Source organism: Miniopterus natalensis, chromosome 8, assembly GCF_054644295.1.
Source record: "Miniopterus natalensis isolate mMinNat1 chromosome 8, mMinNat1.hap1, whole genome shotgun sequence".
NCBI lineage: Eukaryota > Metazoa > Chordata > Mammalia > Chiroptera > Miniopteridae > Miniopterus > Miniopterus natalensis.
The window spans coordinates 35,015,324-35,031,611 of NC_142088.1; the positions used below are offsets into that span (position 1 = coordinate 35,015,324).

At 40.6% G+C, this 16,288-nt stretch overlaps 1 protein-coding gene across 1 annotated transcript in view; it reads right to left on the bottom strand.

The window, feature by feature from the left end:
• UBE2E3 (ubiquitin conjugating enzyme E2 E3) overlaps positions 1-5,112 on the bottom strand; it is a 69,037-nt gene extending 63,925 nt beyond the window's left edge. Inside the window, exons 1-3 of the mRNA XM_016211201.2 lie at positions 4,987-5,112; positions 4,130-4,348; positions 2,282-2,332 (exon numbers count right to left, since the gene is read on the bottom strand). Of these exons, the coding sequence (XP_016066687.1) occupies positions 2,282-2,332; positions 4,130-4,323 (245 nt within the window). The 5' untranslated portion in view covers positions 4,324-4,348; positions 4,987-5,112. The remainder of the gene's footprint in view (positions 1-2,281; positions 2,333-4,129; positions 4,349-4,986) is intronic.
• Positions 5,113-16,288: the final 11,176 nt, after the last annotated feature.

Genomic DNA, 16,288 nt, shown 5'->3' on the forward strand with positions numbered 1-16,288 from the left:
AGACATTCCACCCAAAAGAATCTGAAGATATAATAAAACACACAAAAGTATCGGGATATTTACACGTCAGGCATATGAGAGAAGAACTGTCCCCAAATTAGTAAGAAACAAATTCTCCCAGTCCCTTACTTAAGACTCTTATTTTCTGTCTGTTTCTTCTTTAATCACTCATGCCATCACAAAGAAATGCATACAGAGCTAAAGAACTGAAAGATGTCAATTGCAATAGTTGATGGTAAACGTAAGCTGTGACAAGGGAAAGCAAAGGTGTATTCCATGCTACTGTTCACACTGTCTGCTACTTCACTAGTCTAATCATTAAATGCGAAGCGTTCATGGACTAACATGAAATCTGGTATACAAAGAGAAAAATAAAAACAAGCTAACTTTCTATCTCCTAGAAAGATTCTACTTCCTTAAAATAATTCTCAGTGACCTTGTGGAACCATTCCCGGGTTAAACTGTATAGCGTATTTCTTCAGCAACTGCAATGCTATGTTACTGCTCTAAAGGCATTCAACACAGGTCTACTGGGCTCTCTAGGTTTATTCATGTACACTAGTTTGGGTCATTTGCAGAAAATAAACAGAAACCTTTAAAAATGTTTGACCTTACATGCAAATTTAAAACATTCAAAAGTTTTGAACTGATAGCTCTTTACACCTTTTATAATAGGAAATACCAAAATATACTCTGCAAGTTAAGTGATTCTTCAAAGAGCAAATTTAACTTGACCCCCTCCTAAATGGCTACAAGATTTGACACCATTTAGAAGCCTGAAAATACTCAGATTTATTTATTCTCTAAAGCAATGCTGTCCAATAGAAATATAACACAAGCCACATATGTAATTTTAAATTTTCTAATAACCACATTAAAATGGTAAAAAAAAAAGTAAAATTAAATTTAAAGCATATTTTATATAACCCAATATATCCAAAATATTATCATTTTAATATGTAGTAACAATTTTTTTAAAATAAGTAAGATTAGTCTACATTCTTTTCTTTGTACTAAGTTTTCAAAGTCCAATGTGTATTTCACATTTACAGCATATCTCACTTTGGTCTAAACTGAAGTAGTCAACAGCCACAAGTGGCTAATGGCTACATCATGGACAGCGCAGGTCATAACTTTCAGATTTGACAAACCACTATGTTTAAAATTAGTTTGCATTCACGTTTCTCTTTGGAACTGAAATGGCTGATTACAAATATGAGCAAAATTAATTCACTGGACAAATCAGGATGAGACTGCCTGAGGATCTGGTCAACACATATGGTAGGAAGCAATTGGATTTTACCCTATTATATCAAACAGACTTCAGAGACAGGTCTCTTCATCACAAGTGAACACAACTTGCAGCAAAAATGTAGGTAAGACAAGAAAATTTTCACATCAAACCAAACGCTGCATTATTTCTAGCAGCCACTCTAATTTTTGAGCCCATATCTCTATGCAAGCTATCTACAAGACTTTTTTAAGTTTGATGAATTTTGGAAACCATAAAGTCACTGCTGAAAAACAGAGCACTAAGCAGAATTAAAAAAACTGTTTCAGGGAAAAAATTATCAACCAGTTATTTTAATGTACCAAGAATCTTAAATTATTCTACATGAGTTTCACTGAAATAAATTCTTCCCACAACTTCCAATTCATCTACTGGTTCTCATAAACGTATTTAAAGTACCTAAATTACTAAGAATTTTTCCAAGTAATTAGGACATTTGATTACAATGTAAATAATTCCAACAATACATTGTCTAGAAAAAAACTAAAACCATGAGCTTAGCACATAAAATTTGTCCTTAAGGCAAGTTAATAAATCAAACAGAAACAACCATACTCCTATATACTGCATTTACATTTTCTAACACATTCAGGGATTTCTACATTTGGAAGGTCAGATTCCGCACAAGCAGTAACTTCAAAGCTTAGCAAAATTTTAGAAGTTTCTGCAATACACTTCTGAATAAACACACTCTACAGCAACATTACAACAGAAAAAAATCAGCACCGTTCGCACCAGTCTCAGTAGAAAGCATAAAATCAGTACATTCAAAAGCCCAAAAGGTGTAACACATGCCAAAAAAGTATTTTTTTCCTCCCAAATTCATTTAATTCACCCTAAAAAAAGGTTTGTTTAATCCACTGACTGACAAAAGCTGAAAAGAAGCAAATGTAGCCTCTTCAGCAGCACACACATCCAAAGACGATACATCAATCTCCTGAGATTCCCCCCCCCCAATTTGAAATGAAATCAATAAAATCTGTTTCTTACCTGCAGTTAGGAGGAGGGTCGAGGGTTATTTCAGCTAGCTCCTTCTGAATTCTGTTAGTGAAGCGAGAACAGACAAAAAGGGTTGGAGATGGTCTCCAGAGCCGCCGGGAGTCACACTGCCCTCTACCACCACGCAGCTAAGTGCAAGGCTGGCTCTGCCTTCAGTAATGCTAACATGGCTGCTTCCTCTTTGTTCTCAGAGGCATAACCCAAATCCCTTCACAGAAACTTTGCAGCTTTTTTTCTCACTTGCTACTGTAAACAAGTAAGACATTTACACCTGTTTTGAGAAATAGCCCTCCACGAGCACTCAGTAAAGGATATAAAATCTATTTTAAAACACTTTTTACCAAAGAAATTCTCTTTTCAAGCTTATATGCAAATGAGACAAACAGGGAGGAGGGAAAGCATTAGAATATCTGACAATGACTTCGGGTCACTTTTACCAACGTCAAGAATTAACAAGCTACTGCTCTGACACATTAATAGTTTTGACAATATTTTATCTGTAAAAAAAGAAGTTTAAAATTTACGAATGTATCTACCAGGGAAAAACTTCCAAAGGACTCTGGCATTATTTAACCTTATCTGCTTTCCCTGATCTTAAGTACAGCACTTAAATTTAATAAATTTGGGGAGAAAGGAGATAAGAAGATATATAGCTTTGAGTAAAGGGGTGGGGGGAAAAGCAGTTACTGATTTTATTCAGATTTAAAATGCTTTCAAAACTTAAGATGTTTAAAATGTCCTCATTAAGATTACAACAAATTGGCAAAAACTGTAAATTATTCCGAAGACTGCTGTTATATAATAAAATATACTCAAGTTATTACCAATTATTGATACAAGACATGAAAAACCATAGAAAAATAAGAGTACTTCTGAATCACTACAAAAAGCCAATATTTGATCCGTTTTTATATTTCCTTTTTCCTTTGATTGTGATCAATAAAAATCAACAAAATGTCAACACTAATACTACATCTGATGTATAATTACTACAATTCATGGATATTCCACTACTACCACTGATGGAGTCCCACTCGACAGAACATTATTTTCACCATCACAGCTAATAAAAATCAACAGGAAACAAATGATCTTTCACTTATACCCAACAAAATATGTTTGTCCTGCTGTTGAGTATTAAAGTGTCAAGCATATCCACAAGTTTTAGAGCAAAAAGGCACATGGACAATGAAAGTTTTCAATCACCAAGTGCCGCCTAACACTGTAAATGGCACTTACCAGTTTTATATGCCTTCACACGAATTCGGAGGCATAACCATAATTTAACTACAAAAAGTAATATCTGGGATGCATAACTTAAAGTTATGTTTGGAAAAAGGAAAGCAGATTTGAAGCACAGCTTTTAAATCTGCTTTCAAATATAGCTGAGGCCTTGAATTTACAAATTTCTGGCAAACATGATTGTTTCTCATCATTAAGTTTCATGAAGAGAGGCACTGCTGATCTGTAGAAGTGTCCATTTCCATGAAGAAGGAAGACTATGAGTCATAAAAAGGAACATCCTCAATGTACCAGCTAATTTGGGTTCACCAAATTTTCCTTGCCAACTTCTTAAACAATCTGTCAGAATGTCAGTCCAATCTCTACTCAAGGACACTGACTGAAGTTAGCAAAGTACAGAACAAGTTTGCTTAAAAGTATAATTCTAGAGAGGTGGCTTATATACCACCTAAAGAATGACAACTCATTCAAGTACAAATAAAACTGACCACCGAGTAAATATTTTTGAACTACTGCAACTGATGGAAAACCAACAAAAGTGTCCAACCATGTGGAAGACAATCTGACAAGGCGCTTCATCTTCCTCTTACACATTACCTTTTAGCACTAGTGGATAACTTAGCAGTGGTTTTGCTAGAGAGTTTGGTGTTTTTCTTCTGCTGGGTGGCAGAAGGTTTTCTTTCTTCTTGTTCTTCAGGCTCTGGAGCGGCTGGGTCTCGCTGGTCTGCATCTGAACTACCACTGCTGGTGCTGGGGCTCTCATCATCGGACCTTTGCCTATCACTGGACATCTTGATGAAGTTAGGACTTGGAAAACTTTTAAAAAGAAAGGGGGGAAAGAAAGGAAATGTTAAGTCTTAAGAAATAAGCCAAGAGCATTTTCTTCTCTTAATAGTCACCTCAAATCGTATTGTAATGAGAACGCTTTAAAAGTGTTCCCACTTATCACACGTCCAGCAGGGTTCCAGGGGAGGTGAAGTGTCTCTCACAACGCCAGCGTTCAGGGATTTACCCGACTCAAGTTAGAAAACCCACTCACATTTTTTTCCATCCCTTGGACAATCTATCAATTGTCTACTTTCTCAGAAGGCATGAAACAGATTTGCCAGGGAACTTAGGCAACGAGCATTAATAACATATGACACACTGTAAATAACAGATCTCGCTGAAAAATGTTAAAAAGTCACTAATAACGTCTAAATATTTACACACTGACACTGGTCAAAGCTACCAAATTCCCTTTCCGAGAGGAAAACATACCCTGCTAATCGCCCATATGCTTATTTAAGGTGGCGATTCCTCCCCTGTGCATGTAAGCCTTTAAATACAACACTTAGGAATTTAAAAATCAACTAACAAGCTGCTCCAGCCGTTTCCACGGCCAGCAGCGAAGATTCATCCGGCCAAGACCGAGCCGAGCTGCCACCCTGGGAAAAGCAGAATCCAAACTGCACCTTCTGCAAAGCTCCCAGTGCCATCCAGGTTCCTCGCTCAATTTTTACATCACGGACCGACATTTTGTACGAAATAACGAAAAAAAAAAATCAGAGGAAAAACAAACAAACAAACAAAGCCCCAAGAAGTGCAACAAATTTCCGCGCCCGCGGAGGCGAGCCGCGGCCGGCGGCGGCGGCCACGCAGCTCCGCGGCCCTTTGTGGGGAGGGCCGCGCGGGGGCCGCGGGCAGCGCTCGCCGCGCCGGGCGCCAAGTGATGCGAGCGGCCCCGCGGCCCCGCCGCGGCTCGCGGGCACCGGCGGTGCGGGCGCCCGGCGCGAACAAAGCTGCCCGCCCCCGCCCCCTCCCCCACCGCCGCCGCCGCCGCCGCCCCGGCCGCCCCCCACGCGGCCCCCCGGCCCCGCCGCCTTACCTCGGCCGTCCGCCCGGCCCGCTCGCGCGCCGCTACGGTGTGGGGGAGGGAGAGAGAAAAAAACCCTTCCTTAAGGAAATGGAGGCAGCTGGGGGGGGGAAAGGGGGGGGAGGGAAAAAAAGAAGCCGAGGAGGCTCTGGCCGGGGAGTGTGGAACATTGAAAGTCGGAGGGGGTTGTGCAGTGCCGGGCTCCGGCCGGAGGGTGGCGCCGCCCAGCGCCTTCGGAAAGGGAGGGGGGGAGCTCGGCTGGGCGAGGGCGCGAGCTCCCGGCGAGGCGGAGAGGACGCGGGAGACCCCCGCGCGCTGTGGCCTCCCGCCGCCGCCGCCCGGCTCGGCTCCTCCCGGCCGCGCAGTCAGCAAGTTCCGCGGCGAGCGCGGGGGAGGGGCGGGCGCGGCGGCGGCGCGCGTGCTCGCTGCTCGCCTGGCGGAGGGGCGCGCGCCGCCGGCGCTCGGCGGGCGCGAGCTGGTCCCGCGCGCTCCCGCGCGCGCTCTCCGCGCCTCCCTTCACTCGGGGCGGGGGGGTGCACGCGTCCGCCCGCGCGGCCAGGACAAAGAGCGCGGCGGGGACCCTGCGGGCTGGCCCCTGCCGCCCTTGGCCGCGGAGCCAGTGCCTGAGAGGGCGGGGACGCGGGCGCCGTCTCGCGGGGCCGCCGTGCCGCGGGGTGGCTTCCGGCCTGAGCCCGCCTCCAGAGCGAGGCTGCCCATTGGACTACCCGCCCCGCAGGCTGGGGCCGGGCGCCTCCCGGGCGGCGAGCCGAGGTCATCCCCAGGATTGCCCGGTGCCCTCTGCCTGCGGAGGGCCGGCGCGGACCCAGGCCCGCACCCGTGGGCAGGGGCCCTGAGCGCGGCCGGGAGCCTCCAGTTGCCCTGGGAGGCTGGAGACGGATAGGTGTCCTTGCAGAGGCCGGCGCAGGTGGAGGAAAGCGGCCTCCTGCCCCGCATGTGCGCCGAAGGGGCAAGAGGACGTCTTGGGCACCGAGGGAGGAGAAAAGGGGTTCTGCATGATGGGACCTACCTCTGCTCCTCTTTGGCGCTCAGCCTGTCAAAAGGGGACATCCCTTCGGGTGCTTTGAAAACTTAAAATGCCAAAACAATTTTGCACATGTCCCGTTCAAGATTGTTTAGCGTGAGGGAGAGGAGGTGGGGGCTTCCGACCCGACCGCTTGCTGCGGGGCCGTGCAGACGTGCGTGCTATTTGCCAGCTCGGGAATGAGAAGCCCACTGACACTTGGTCAGACTGTCCGCACAGGTTGGCCGCCGTTTGCCCCAGGCGCGTGCTGGTCAGAAGTACAAAAACTTCCTGTTTGCAGCCCAGACTTCTCCAGCTCCTGAGAACTTGCTCCAGGGATGGAGCCCCAAAGGAATTTGTGGATTCCTCTCCCACAAGTGTCCAGGGGCAGAGGTGCTGGGAGAATGTGGAGTTCGCAGAGGGAGTGACAATGGCAGTCCTAGCAGATGAGCCGGAGTTAAAGAAAAAAAGGACAGGGAGCCAACATATTTACTTATTTTTCCTCCAAACAAAATTTTTGGTAGAGGGTTGCTTACAATTTTGAAGAGTAAGTTACATTTCTGTAATTTTCCAAAGACGAAGTCATTCAGTGAACTTTCTTAAGGGCTGTGCTGCCAGGTGCTAGACACGCAAAATTCACTCATTCAATCAGCGTGTCGCTAAAGCCAGGTCTCCACTCTGCTAGAAGCTCCCAGTCCAAAAAAGCAGCAGTTTCTTCAAGCTCACCAGGTTGATAAGGAGGAAGGCTACTGCCGTCAGAACGAACGGTGAAGGAAGAGCGTGGTGTGTGTTCACAAGCATTTGATTTGGCTGAGCTCAGAGTGAGCTCGTGGAAGGAGCTTGTTGGTGAGAATATAGACAGAATGCCCCTCTCCTCCCCCCCCCCACACACAACTTTTACACGGATGCTACAGCCAAAACCAACCAATTTTGAGTTTGGACTTTGGAATGGAGAACTGTGAGAGAAAAGCTATATATAAAAGCGGGCTCTTTCAGGAAATTTAATATCACAGAAATAGCCTGAAGGCCCAAAAGCCAATTGCTGATAGGATTTGGGCGGGGCCAGGAGATTGGGAAATAGAAATTAGCTGTGTTTTGATAGCCTCTTCTTCCGAAGAAACTGTATTGAGCTGAAAAGCTGTGAAACTGGACACTAATCTCATTCTACCAAGTTAATGTGACCTCATGGAAGTTACTTGTTCCAACTTAATTTTTCACATATGTAAAAGAAGATTGTAGCAGAGGTTCTAATTCCTCTCTTGCTCAAAAGTTCCATGATTCTTCAAACTCATTGAAGAATCATGGAACTACTCAACATTCACTCAACAGAATACTTAGGAACGACCAAATGCTGGGAAATTGGTGTGGGATGTGAGTGCTGCTCCCTCCAAGCTCACCGGGTAGTGGGACAGCCAGAAATGTAGGCTACAGAATGAGAAGTGCTGTATTAAAGCAGTAAACAGGATGAGTGGAGCATTATTAATTACCAATTAATAATTAGTAATGGAATTATTAATTCAGCTTGGGGTCATGGGGTGTGGGTCAAAAGAACTAACAATGAACTGGGCCAGAGAGATCAATAGGTGATAATATAGATAATGCTCTTGGCAAAGTACCTGGGACATAATAGGTATTCAGCAGCACTTACCATATTGTTAAAGTCACCATAAAGAGAATAAATGACTCCATAAGGTTAGGGGGAGTAGTGGCCTACCCCCACAAGATTAGGTGCTCAGCTACCTTTATTCACCTGACTAAAGGGGTCATCCAAGTGATTCTTTCCAGCTCACAGCTTGCTCTAAGGTAACAGGATATCACCATCTTGACCAGAAGCAACTTGTAAGTTATGAATTGTTTCTAACATGAAGTTCTTCCTTACAGGACACCCTGTTTTGTAATAATTTTCTCTTTCTTGTTTTTGCCATGCCTACCCTTGAAATTAGGGATCATGTTGGGTTTTTTTGTTGTTGTTTTTTAATCCCCTCCCAGGGACATGCTTAGAGACAGAAAGGGACAGAGAGAGAAACAGCCATCGGCTGCCTTCCACATGTGCCCTAATCAGGAATCGAACCCACAACCTTTAGGTGCACAGAACGACTGTCAACCAACTGAGCCACTCCGGCTGGGCAGGATCATGTTTTATAAGCACTCCTGAGAGTATACAAACTTGACCTAATGCAAATTATTCCATAAAGCATGTAATAAAAAATTTCCCATATGACTCCTTCAAATAATACCACAAAGCAGTACCACACAAGCTACCACAAGATTGTTCCCTCTCAGTCTCCCATTTTTCTTATTGGTATGGGTCCTGCCAGCTTCTCACTCACAGCTCTGAGAGTCTCAGAGGTAAAGGGAAAGACACTAAATCTAATTGCAATAGATATTGCCACAATTACCATCTCTCCCGTTTCCCCCCAAATGTGACCAAAAGGCACCTGTCATAAGGGTAGACAAGGAAGGTTCCAGAATCCTCTAGACTTCCCTAGTTTGGAAGATGCGTTTCCTGAGCCTTCAGTGGGTCTCAGTGGTCTTTATGTACATAAGTATGTGTGTGTATAACCAAGAATTCTGCAGGAATATATCATTTGAGTTACCTAAAAAGCTTCCAAATTGAGTGATTACATAAGGTACAGTGAGGCTACAGATCTTTTTAGTCACCCACCGTGGCCAGCAACATAACTCACACATAATGGATGTAGAATAAATGCTTATTAATTTGTTGTGTTGATTTCAGAGTGTTATTGCTTGTTTCCTTCACTCAGTAACTTTTCTCAATATCTCTTCATTTTACCCCATTCTTTTTCAGGCTGTTTCAGATACTACTCAATTGCTTGAATCCTTCTGTGCCCTGGCTATAAAATTTTCTCTTTCTACCCATGAAAACAGGATAGGTTTACTAGGAAGTCATTTCTTGGCCCAATTCAAGGCTTAAATCAAGAAGCCACGCTAGCCATTGTTAGTGTCAGTGTCTCAGGACCCCCAGAGTCCAATGTGCTGCTTGACATCACTGCGCTCCTCCATTGTATCACGGATGGGACACCTGCTACCTGCCAGCCCCTGGGCTGGGCCCTGGAAATGGAGAGGTGTGTAAGCCTCCGTTTGACTTCAAGGACTCCAGGGCACAAAACTCTGATCATTTCCTGCTTCTCTCCTTAGAGATAAGTCTAAGGGAGGGTAAGTATCAAACAGGGTTCACATCTTTATTCCATGAAGAGCTCATACACATTAAATGAAAACATAAGCACCTTAATAAGGCAAAAGGCATACACAAAAATATTAAAAGAAGTACATTTATTTAATCTTTGTTAAAGAAAACTCAATCTTGCTAGTTATCAAAAGGAAAATTAAAATGAGATACCTATCAAAACAACAAAAACAAGTTTTAGTGATTTTAAGCATTGCTGGCAAGTAGGTAAAAAAAAAAATTCCCTTTGTCCATTTCCAACGGCAGTGAAAACTGATACAAGCCTTTTGAAAAGCAGTTTGGAAACTTGTGTGAGGAGCCTTAAATGTATTTACACTCTTTAACCAAATTTGTCCATTTCAAAAAGTGTATCTTACGGAAACATCCTAAATGTGGAAAAAAATTTAAAAATTGGAAATCTCCAACTATAAGAAAATGGTTACATACATTGATTCGCCCATACAATGAAATTTGCTGTTATTAAGAAATACAGATGAGGACTATGCAAAAATATACAAATGAATTATGATAAAATGTTAACAAGGGCAGGATTTTTCTATTTTATGAAGTCAGAGCCTGACTCATTACCTAACAAGGTATCTGGCACAAAGTAAGTGTTCAACAAATGTTTGTCAAGTGAATATGCACCATATCTTTAAATTAGCAAAACAAAAATATCTGAAAGGAACATACTCTAAAATATTAACTATACCTACGTTTTAGAGCAACTGTAAATAAGCGTTTTAATTCTTTCTATATTCAGTTCTTTTCTGATTTTTTTAATAAGCAAATGCTACTTTTATAATAAAGAAAAAATATGTGAATAAATGCAAATGTGTACACTTGGTGAAGATAAATACTGTTTAATGTTTTTAAATTATTTAATAAATTAAAAGAAATAATGAAAATTCAAGCAAACTGTTTTAGAATATGTGAAAAATTTTAACGTTGAAGTAAGAAAAAATAGACAAGACCACTTTTAAAATCCTTTAAAAACCATGTGAGAGGACACTACGTCAACTAAAACAATAAGCTCAGGCTCAAGGACAGGTAGATCACTGCAACAGAAGTAACCAAGAATTAGATGACTTTATATATAACACATGAGACTTTACCTAAAACACAGAAAAACAAAGGACTATTCAATCAATGATATTGAGGTAACTAGTTACCAACACAGAAAAAATTCGCTTAAAACCATGCCTTACATCATACATCAATATAAATTTCAGATGAATTCAAAAGCTAAGTTTTTAAAAAGTCACTCCTTAGAAAAATTAGACTAATTTGAGTACTTAATGTAGGTAGAGATGAGTTGTGATATGATACTCTAAAAACCAACAGAAAAAAAAAATCACAGAAGAAAACAGGTACAAAAAATTGAATCCTCACTACGCTTCCTGATACACATACCTCTACATGCACCAAGTTAATACAACAAAATAGACAAAACAGTCTGTACTCTAAAAAGGGTTAATGTATATATCACATAATTCTGTATAGACTTATAAAAATATCAAATCATCCTATACAGTTAAAGGAGATGTTATAAATTTGGGATTAGTAAACTATATACAGCCTTTAAATCTAAGAAATGTATATTAAAATAAGTTTCTACATTCTTGTACATAAATTGTAAGTCTAAAAACTATATGAAACTCTAGCCAGTTTGGCTCAGTGGTTAGAGCATTGGCTGAGGACTGAAGGGTCCTGGGTTTGGTTCCAGCCAAAGGTACGTACCTTGGTTGCAAGTTCGATCCCTGGCCCCCGTTGGGGCGCATGTGGGAGGCAACCAACTAATATGTCTCTCTCACGTCAATGTTTCTCTCTCCCTCTCTCTTTCTCTCTCTCTCTGTCTTTCCTTCCACTCTCTCTGAAAAACAATGGGAAAAAATATCCTCAGGTGCGGATTGAGAAAGAAAAACTGTATGAAAAAAAATAAAACTTGTATAATGCCAAATACCTGTGAGAATATTATGAGAAGGGCACTTATGTAATATTGCTGGTGGCAATGTAAATTGTTAAGATTGCTATAAGCTTTTTCTGGAAAGCAATTTGGCAATGTGTTTCAAGAGTCATAAAAATGTTCATACCCTTTAACCTAGTAATTCTACTTCTGGGAATCTTTCCTAAGGAAATAATACAAAATATTAAAAAATGCCATATGCCTGACAATGTTTATCCCAATGTAATTTATACTACATAGAAATGGAAGCCACTCAAACTGTCTAACATAAAGGCTTTAATAAATTATGGTCCATTCACTCAATGGAATATATATGAATATAAAATGGTCAGTATTATAACTATCATTTTTACCATCAGTTACACCTCATGGTTGAAATCTTTTCCTATGAGATTGGCTGATGGAAAAATAACACTTAACATATTTGGTCCCACTCTCTCTAGCTCTTTCTCAGAACATCATGGTCATTGACCCAGAAACCTGGCATCCTGGGTTCTAGTTCTAATGACATTGCTTCATTCTTCAGTTTCCTCACCAGCTAACTGAAAGAATTTGGAGGTTCTTTCCAATTCTGGAATCTCTGTGATTTATGCTATTGTATTAATAAGTGCTGTTGAACAAAATGAATTAGCTAAAGTGGCTGGTAGTGCTTTTTAAACACTAACATTGCTCAATGGCAGGACTTATGCCATTTTTAAAGCATGACTTAAGGCCATATGTATCCACAAAAGTTGATTAACTGTTAAAATTCCATTTGGCCTTGAAAATTTTGAATGTCTTTCTACTTCCTGATTAAATTAATTCTAAACCTAATTTTTTTCTTTATCCCTAGAAAAAAAATGTTTAAGTCTACAACTTACCTATGGCCATTTTTGCCACATACCTCCCTACCCCCCCCCCACACACACGATTGAACTTAGGAAATGCAACTATTTGCATATCTGAGATTTTATTTAATCATGTAACAAATACATTTTAAATGACAAAGCACAGTGCTGGAAGATGTGTGCCAAATGTGATATGAAACCATCTCTGCTCTATAGCGGTTATCATCTAGAAGGATGGATTAAGAGGGTGGACTTCAGGTCCAAGAATAGGACTTTCCAGCCTGAAAAACAATGGCTGATTTTCATTCACCTATTCTTCATGGAATAAGCAGCCCCTTAGACCTAGATTTTACTGCCTTCAGATACATTACAAGAGAAGCCAGAGGATTAAAAGAGGTATTTACATGCTTGCTCAACAAACATTGAGTACCTATTCAACAAATGAGAAAACTGTATTTTTGAACGTAGATCGCATATCCTTCAAAAGGTGCACACACACACATTCACACGCGCACACACACACACACAGAACAGGCTCTAAAGAAGGAGGCACTGATCGAGCAGGTGGAAAAACAAGTTCTATCTTAAGATAATTCTACACTTAAAAAAGCAGTGTTTGAATTATTTTTTGCATTGTAGCAAGCTATATATATATATATATATATATATATATATGGTAGTAAAATAGCCGCAATGAGGCAGTTCCTGTTATTATATATTAATGTTACAGATGAGAAAACTGAGGCACAGAAAGATAGAGCAAGCTGCCCAAGGTCACACGACTAGTAAATGATGGCTCTGGCGGGAAACCCGCGCTCTGGACCGCTATGCTAGGCCCCTTCTAAATAAACAAGCAGCATCCCAAGTGGGGAGATGGAAGGGAGAAGGAATGAATGACATTTGGGGGCCCACAGTCAGAAGGGAAAGAACTGGGATCCCTGGGGCAGGCTGGGGATGTTGATAGCCAGTGAAGAAAAAGGGGGTGCTGAGGTTGCATCCCAAAGGGGTTGCTTTTGGACAATTTTTGGATGGTGAACTTGACGGAGACTGTCCAACGAGAAAAAGATATGTAAGAAAATGCCTGTAAAAAATCAGAAAAGATTTCTGGTCCGTTGGGGCGATTTTTCTCCTGCCAATCTCTCCCCTTCTTTATGCCATTCTCTTCTTTTGTCCCTGTTCTCTGCTATCCCTTTTAGCCTGTTATCATGTTGACCTACATTTTAAATTATTGTGTTTATTAAATCAAATGTATACATCATCTCTCTCTGCACTTCCATGGAAAGAAAATAGCTGAAGTTATTTCAAACTTCTTCCTTATTAGTGTGGTACATGCAGGTCAGTGACTCTTAATAGAAGAAAAATCTCCAAAAGTGGACTAACCCTTAAAAACTAAGGGATTATGAAAATAAATCTTGGTACTCCATCACTTCAATATTAAAAGAAACGGTCAAACCTTAAACACAAAGCATTTCATGTTGAAATTCAACATTTTCTTTTACATTTTAAAAATGTTTCTAAAGGTACATTTAAGAACATTTTAACATTGATTAGGCTCTTTATAAAAGAGCAAGAGTTCATTTTTGCTGAATAGTTTATAGAATGCCGAAATTTCTGGGTTCCTAAAAAGAACCTTAGAACACTGATACATTACATTTATGCATTTAACTATGTTGGCATATAAAAATAATAGGGAGTCATTTACAGGAGTTGTCTAGAGTAAATTCTCAGCACCAACAGGCAATTTGTGCTTAGTCTGGTGCAGTGTATGGATTAATGAGTTAATCTGAGTATGCTTAGTCTAATTAGTAAAACAACGCAAATAGATATATGTGTGTGTGTGTGCACAGTCTGTTTGCTACAAAAACAAGCATTTGTTTGTTAAAGACTGAAAATAAGGAACAACACTGCAGCATTTACAACCACAAAAGTTGATAAAACACATAATTTAGGTGCTGTAAATATGCAATAAGTAAAACCCATATCAGGGCCTGACATCGGGAGCACATCCTATTGCCAAAGCCCAGTTGCTACAATGTGTTTTAGTATGCATGTGTGATGGACAGCTCAAACAAAAGGGATCATATTGTAAAGAAATTGATTTGGGGTGAGGGAAGGTGATGTGATATTCATCTCTGTATAGCTTTTTAAAACTGATTTACTGCAGTGGCTTGTGGAAGTAACAGATGTTTATTTGAATGAATATTCATTGGCTGACATCAAGTCCCAGTAGATGACACTTTCCTCTTAAGAGGTCATATTTTCCTCTTAAGGAGTGTTTGCTATTGCAGTTGCCAATTGTCTATTTACAAGACATAACGCTAAGGAGCTGTGTAAAGTGGAGTATTGATGTATCATGATGTAGAGTCTGAACCAGAGGTAATATGCTAATTAGAAACAGCAATAGGGCCAGATATAAACATCATAGTGACTAACCTTATCCTTCTTGAAAGCATCATGATAGCTTCTCAAACAAACCAATCATGAATTTTCTTTTAAATTACCTTATTACTACACTGCTTGAGTTGTAAAAACATTTATTTAAGAAAGAACATTAGCAAAAAGTGAGGTGACTTTAAATCGCCATAGAAACCAAATAAAGAACTTTATTGTGAAGCTTTAAAAAAGTTATAAAGTTTTGTATGAATAGAAACTATTATTATTTGGAGCCTAGCTGCATTGCTACCACTTGCTCTACAAAATCTTGCTTTCTTCTCTCTGTGTTTTTAGAGAAAACAGCAATATCAGAAGTACAGATAACCTGTTACAACTGTTTGTTTCGTGAATTCATGCAGTGGGGCCAGTTTATCATACCTAAGGTTACTTTGGCTCTGTAAAAGATTATTTTGGCAGAAGTTTTATTAGTGTGTCAAATTGTCTTTTAAGAAACTTGGCCAGGATTACTGCCCAAGATGGTAAGTTATAAACTTTAAACCTTATTATTAGACACTCCAACTCCCCTCCTCCAAGACAGTAGTACTATTGAATTTTCTGGTGCTATGATCCAAACACAAATTTGTTACAGAATTCCAGAAACAAATAAGATAATTTTAGGATCAGAGTTACAATAGATAATGATCTGGTTATACTTCTTGGTTCATGAAGTGCCTAGAGTATTTAGTAACATAGCTAAGTCTCCATTATCTATGGTGTTAGGAACATATATAACATATACATTGAAATCTGCAGCTAATTCAAAAGTATCACTGTTAAGCCATTAGAATTAGCCTTCTTTCTCAAACTCACAGATGTGTTTTCTATTACCTAACCCTTTATATTAGTGGTTCTCAACTTGAGCTGCACATTTGAATCATCTGATGAGTGGGGAACTGTTAAAAATTCAGATACACAGGTCACACTCCCGATTAACTAAATCATAAGCTGTGAGGGTGAGACCCAGACAGTAGTGGTTTTTAAATCTCCCCCTGGTGAGTCCAACACACAGTCAAGGTTGAGAGCTACTTAGTGGTAAAGATCCTGAATATCAGTGATGAGGAGAAACAATAGGAAAAAAGTGTCTGATTACTAAATTAAAGAGTAAATGTCACCCTGGCCAGTGTGTCTCATCAGTTAGAGCGTCAGCCTTGCCACCAAAGGGTTGAGAGTTCAATTTCCAATCAAGGGCACGTACCTGGGTTGCAGGTTCATCCCTGGCCCCCATCGATTCAAGAGGCAACCAATTGATGTGTCTCTCTCATGTCGATGTTTCTCTCTCTCTCTCCCTTCCCTCCATCCTTCCCTCCCTTGCACTCTCTCTAGAAATCAATGGAAGAAATATCCTCAGGTGAGGGTTAACAAAACAAAACAACAACAAAAATTGTAAATGTCCATGATTGTTCAAATTGCCATAGACCAATGATATGCAGAAAGAAATATTCTCGCTATTTTTCCCCTTGAATTCGT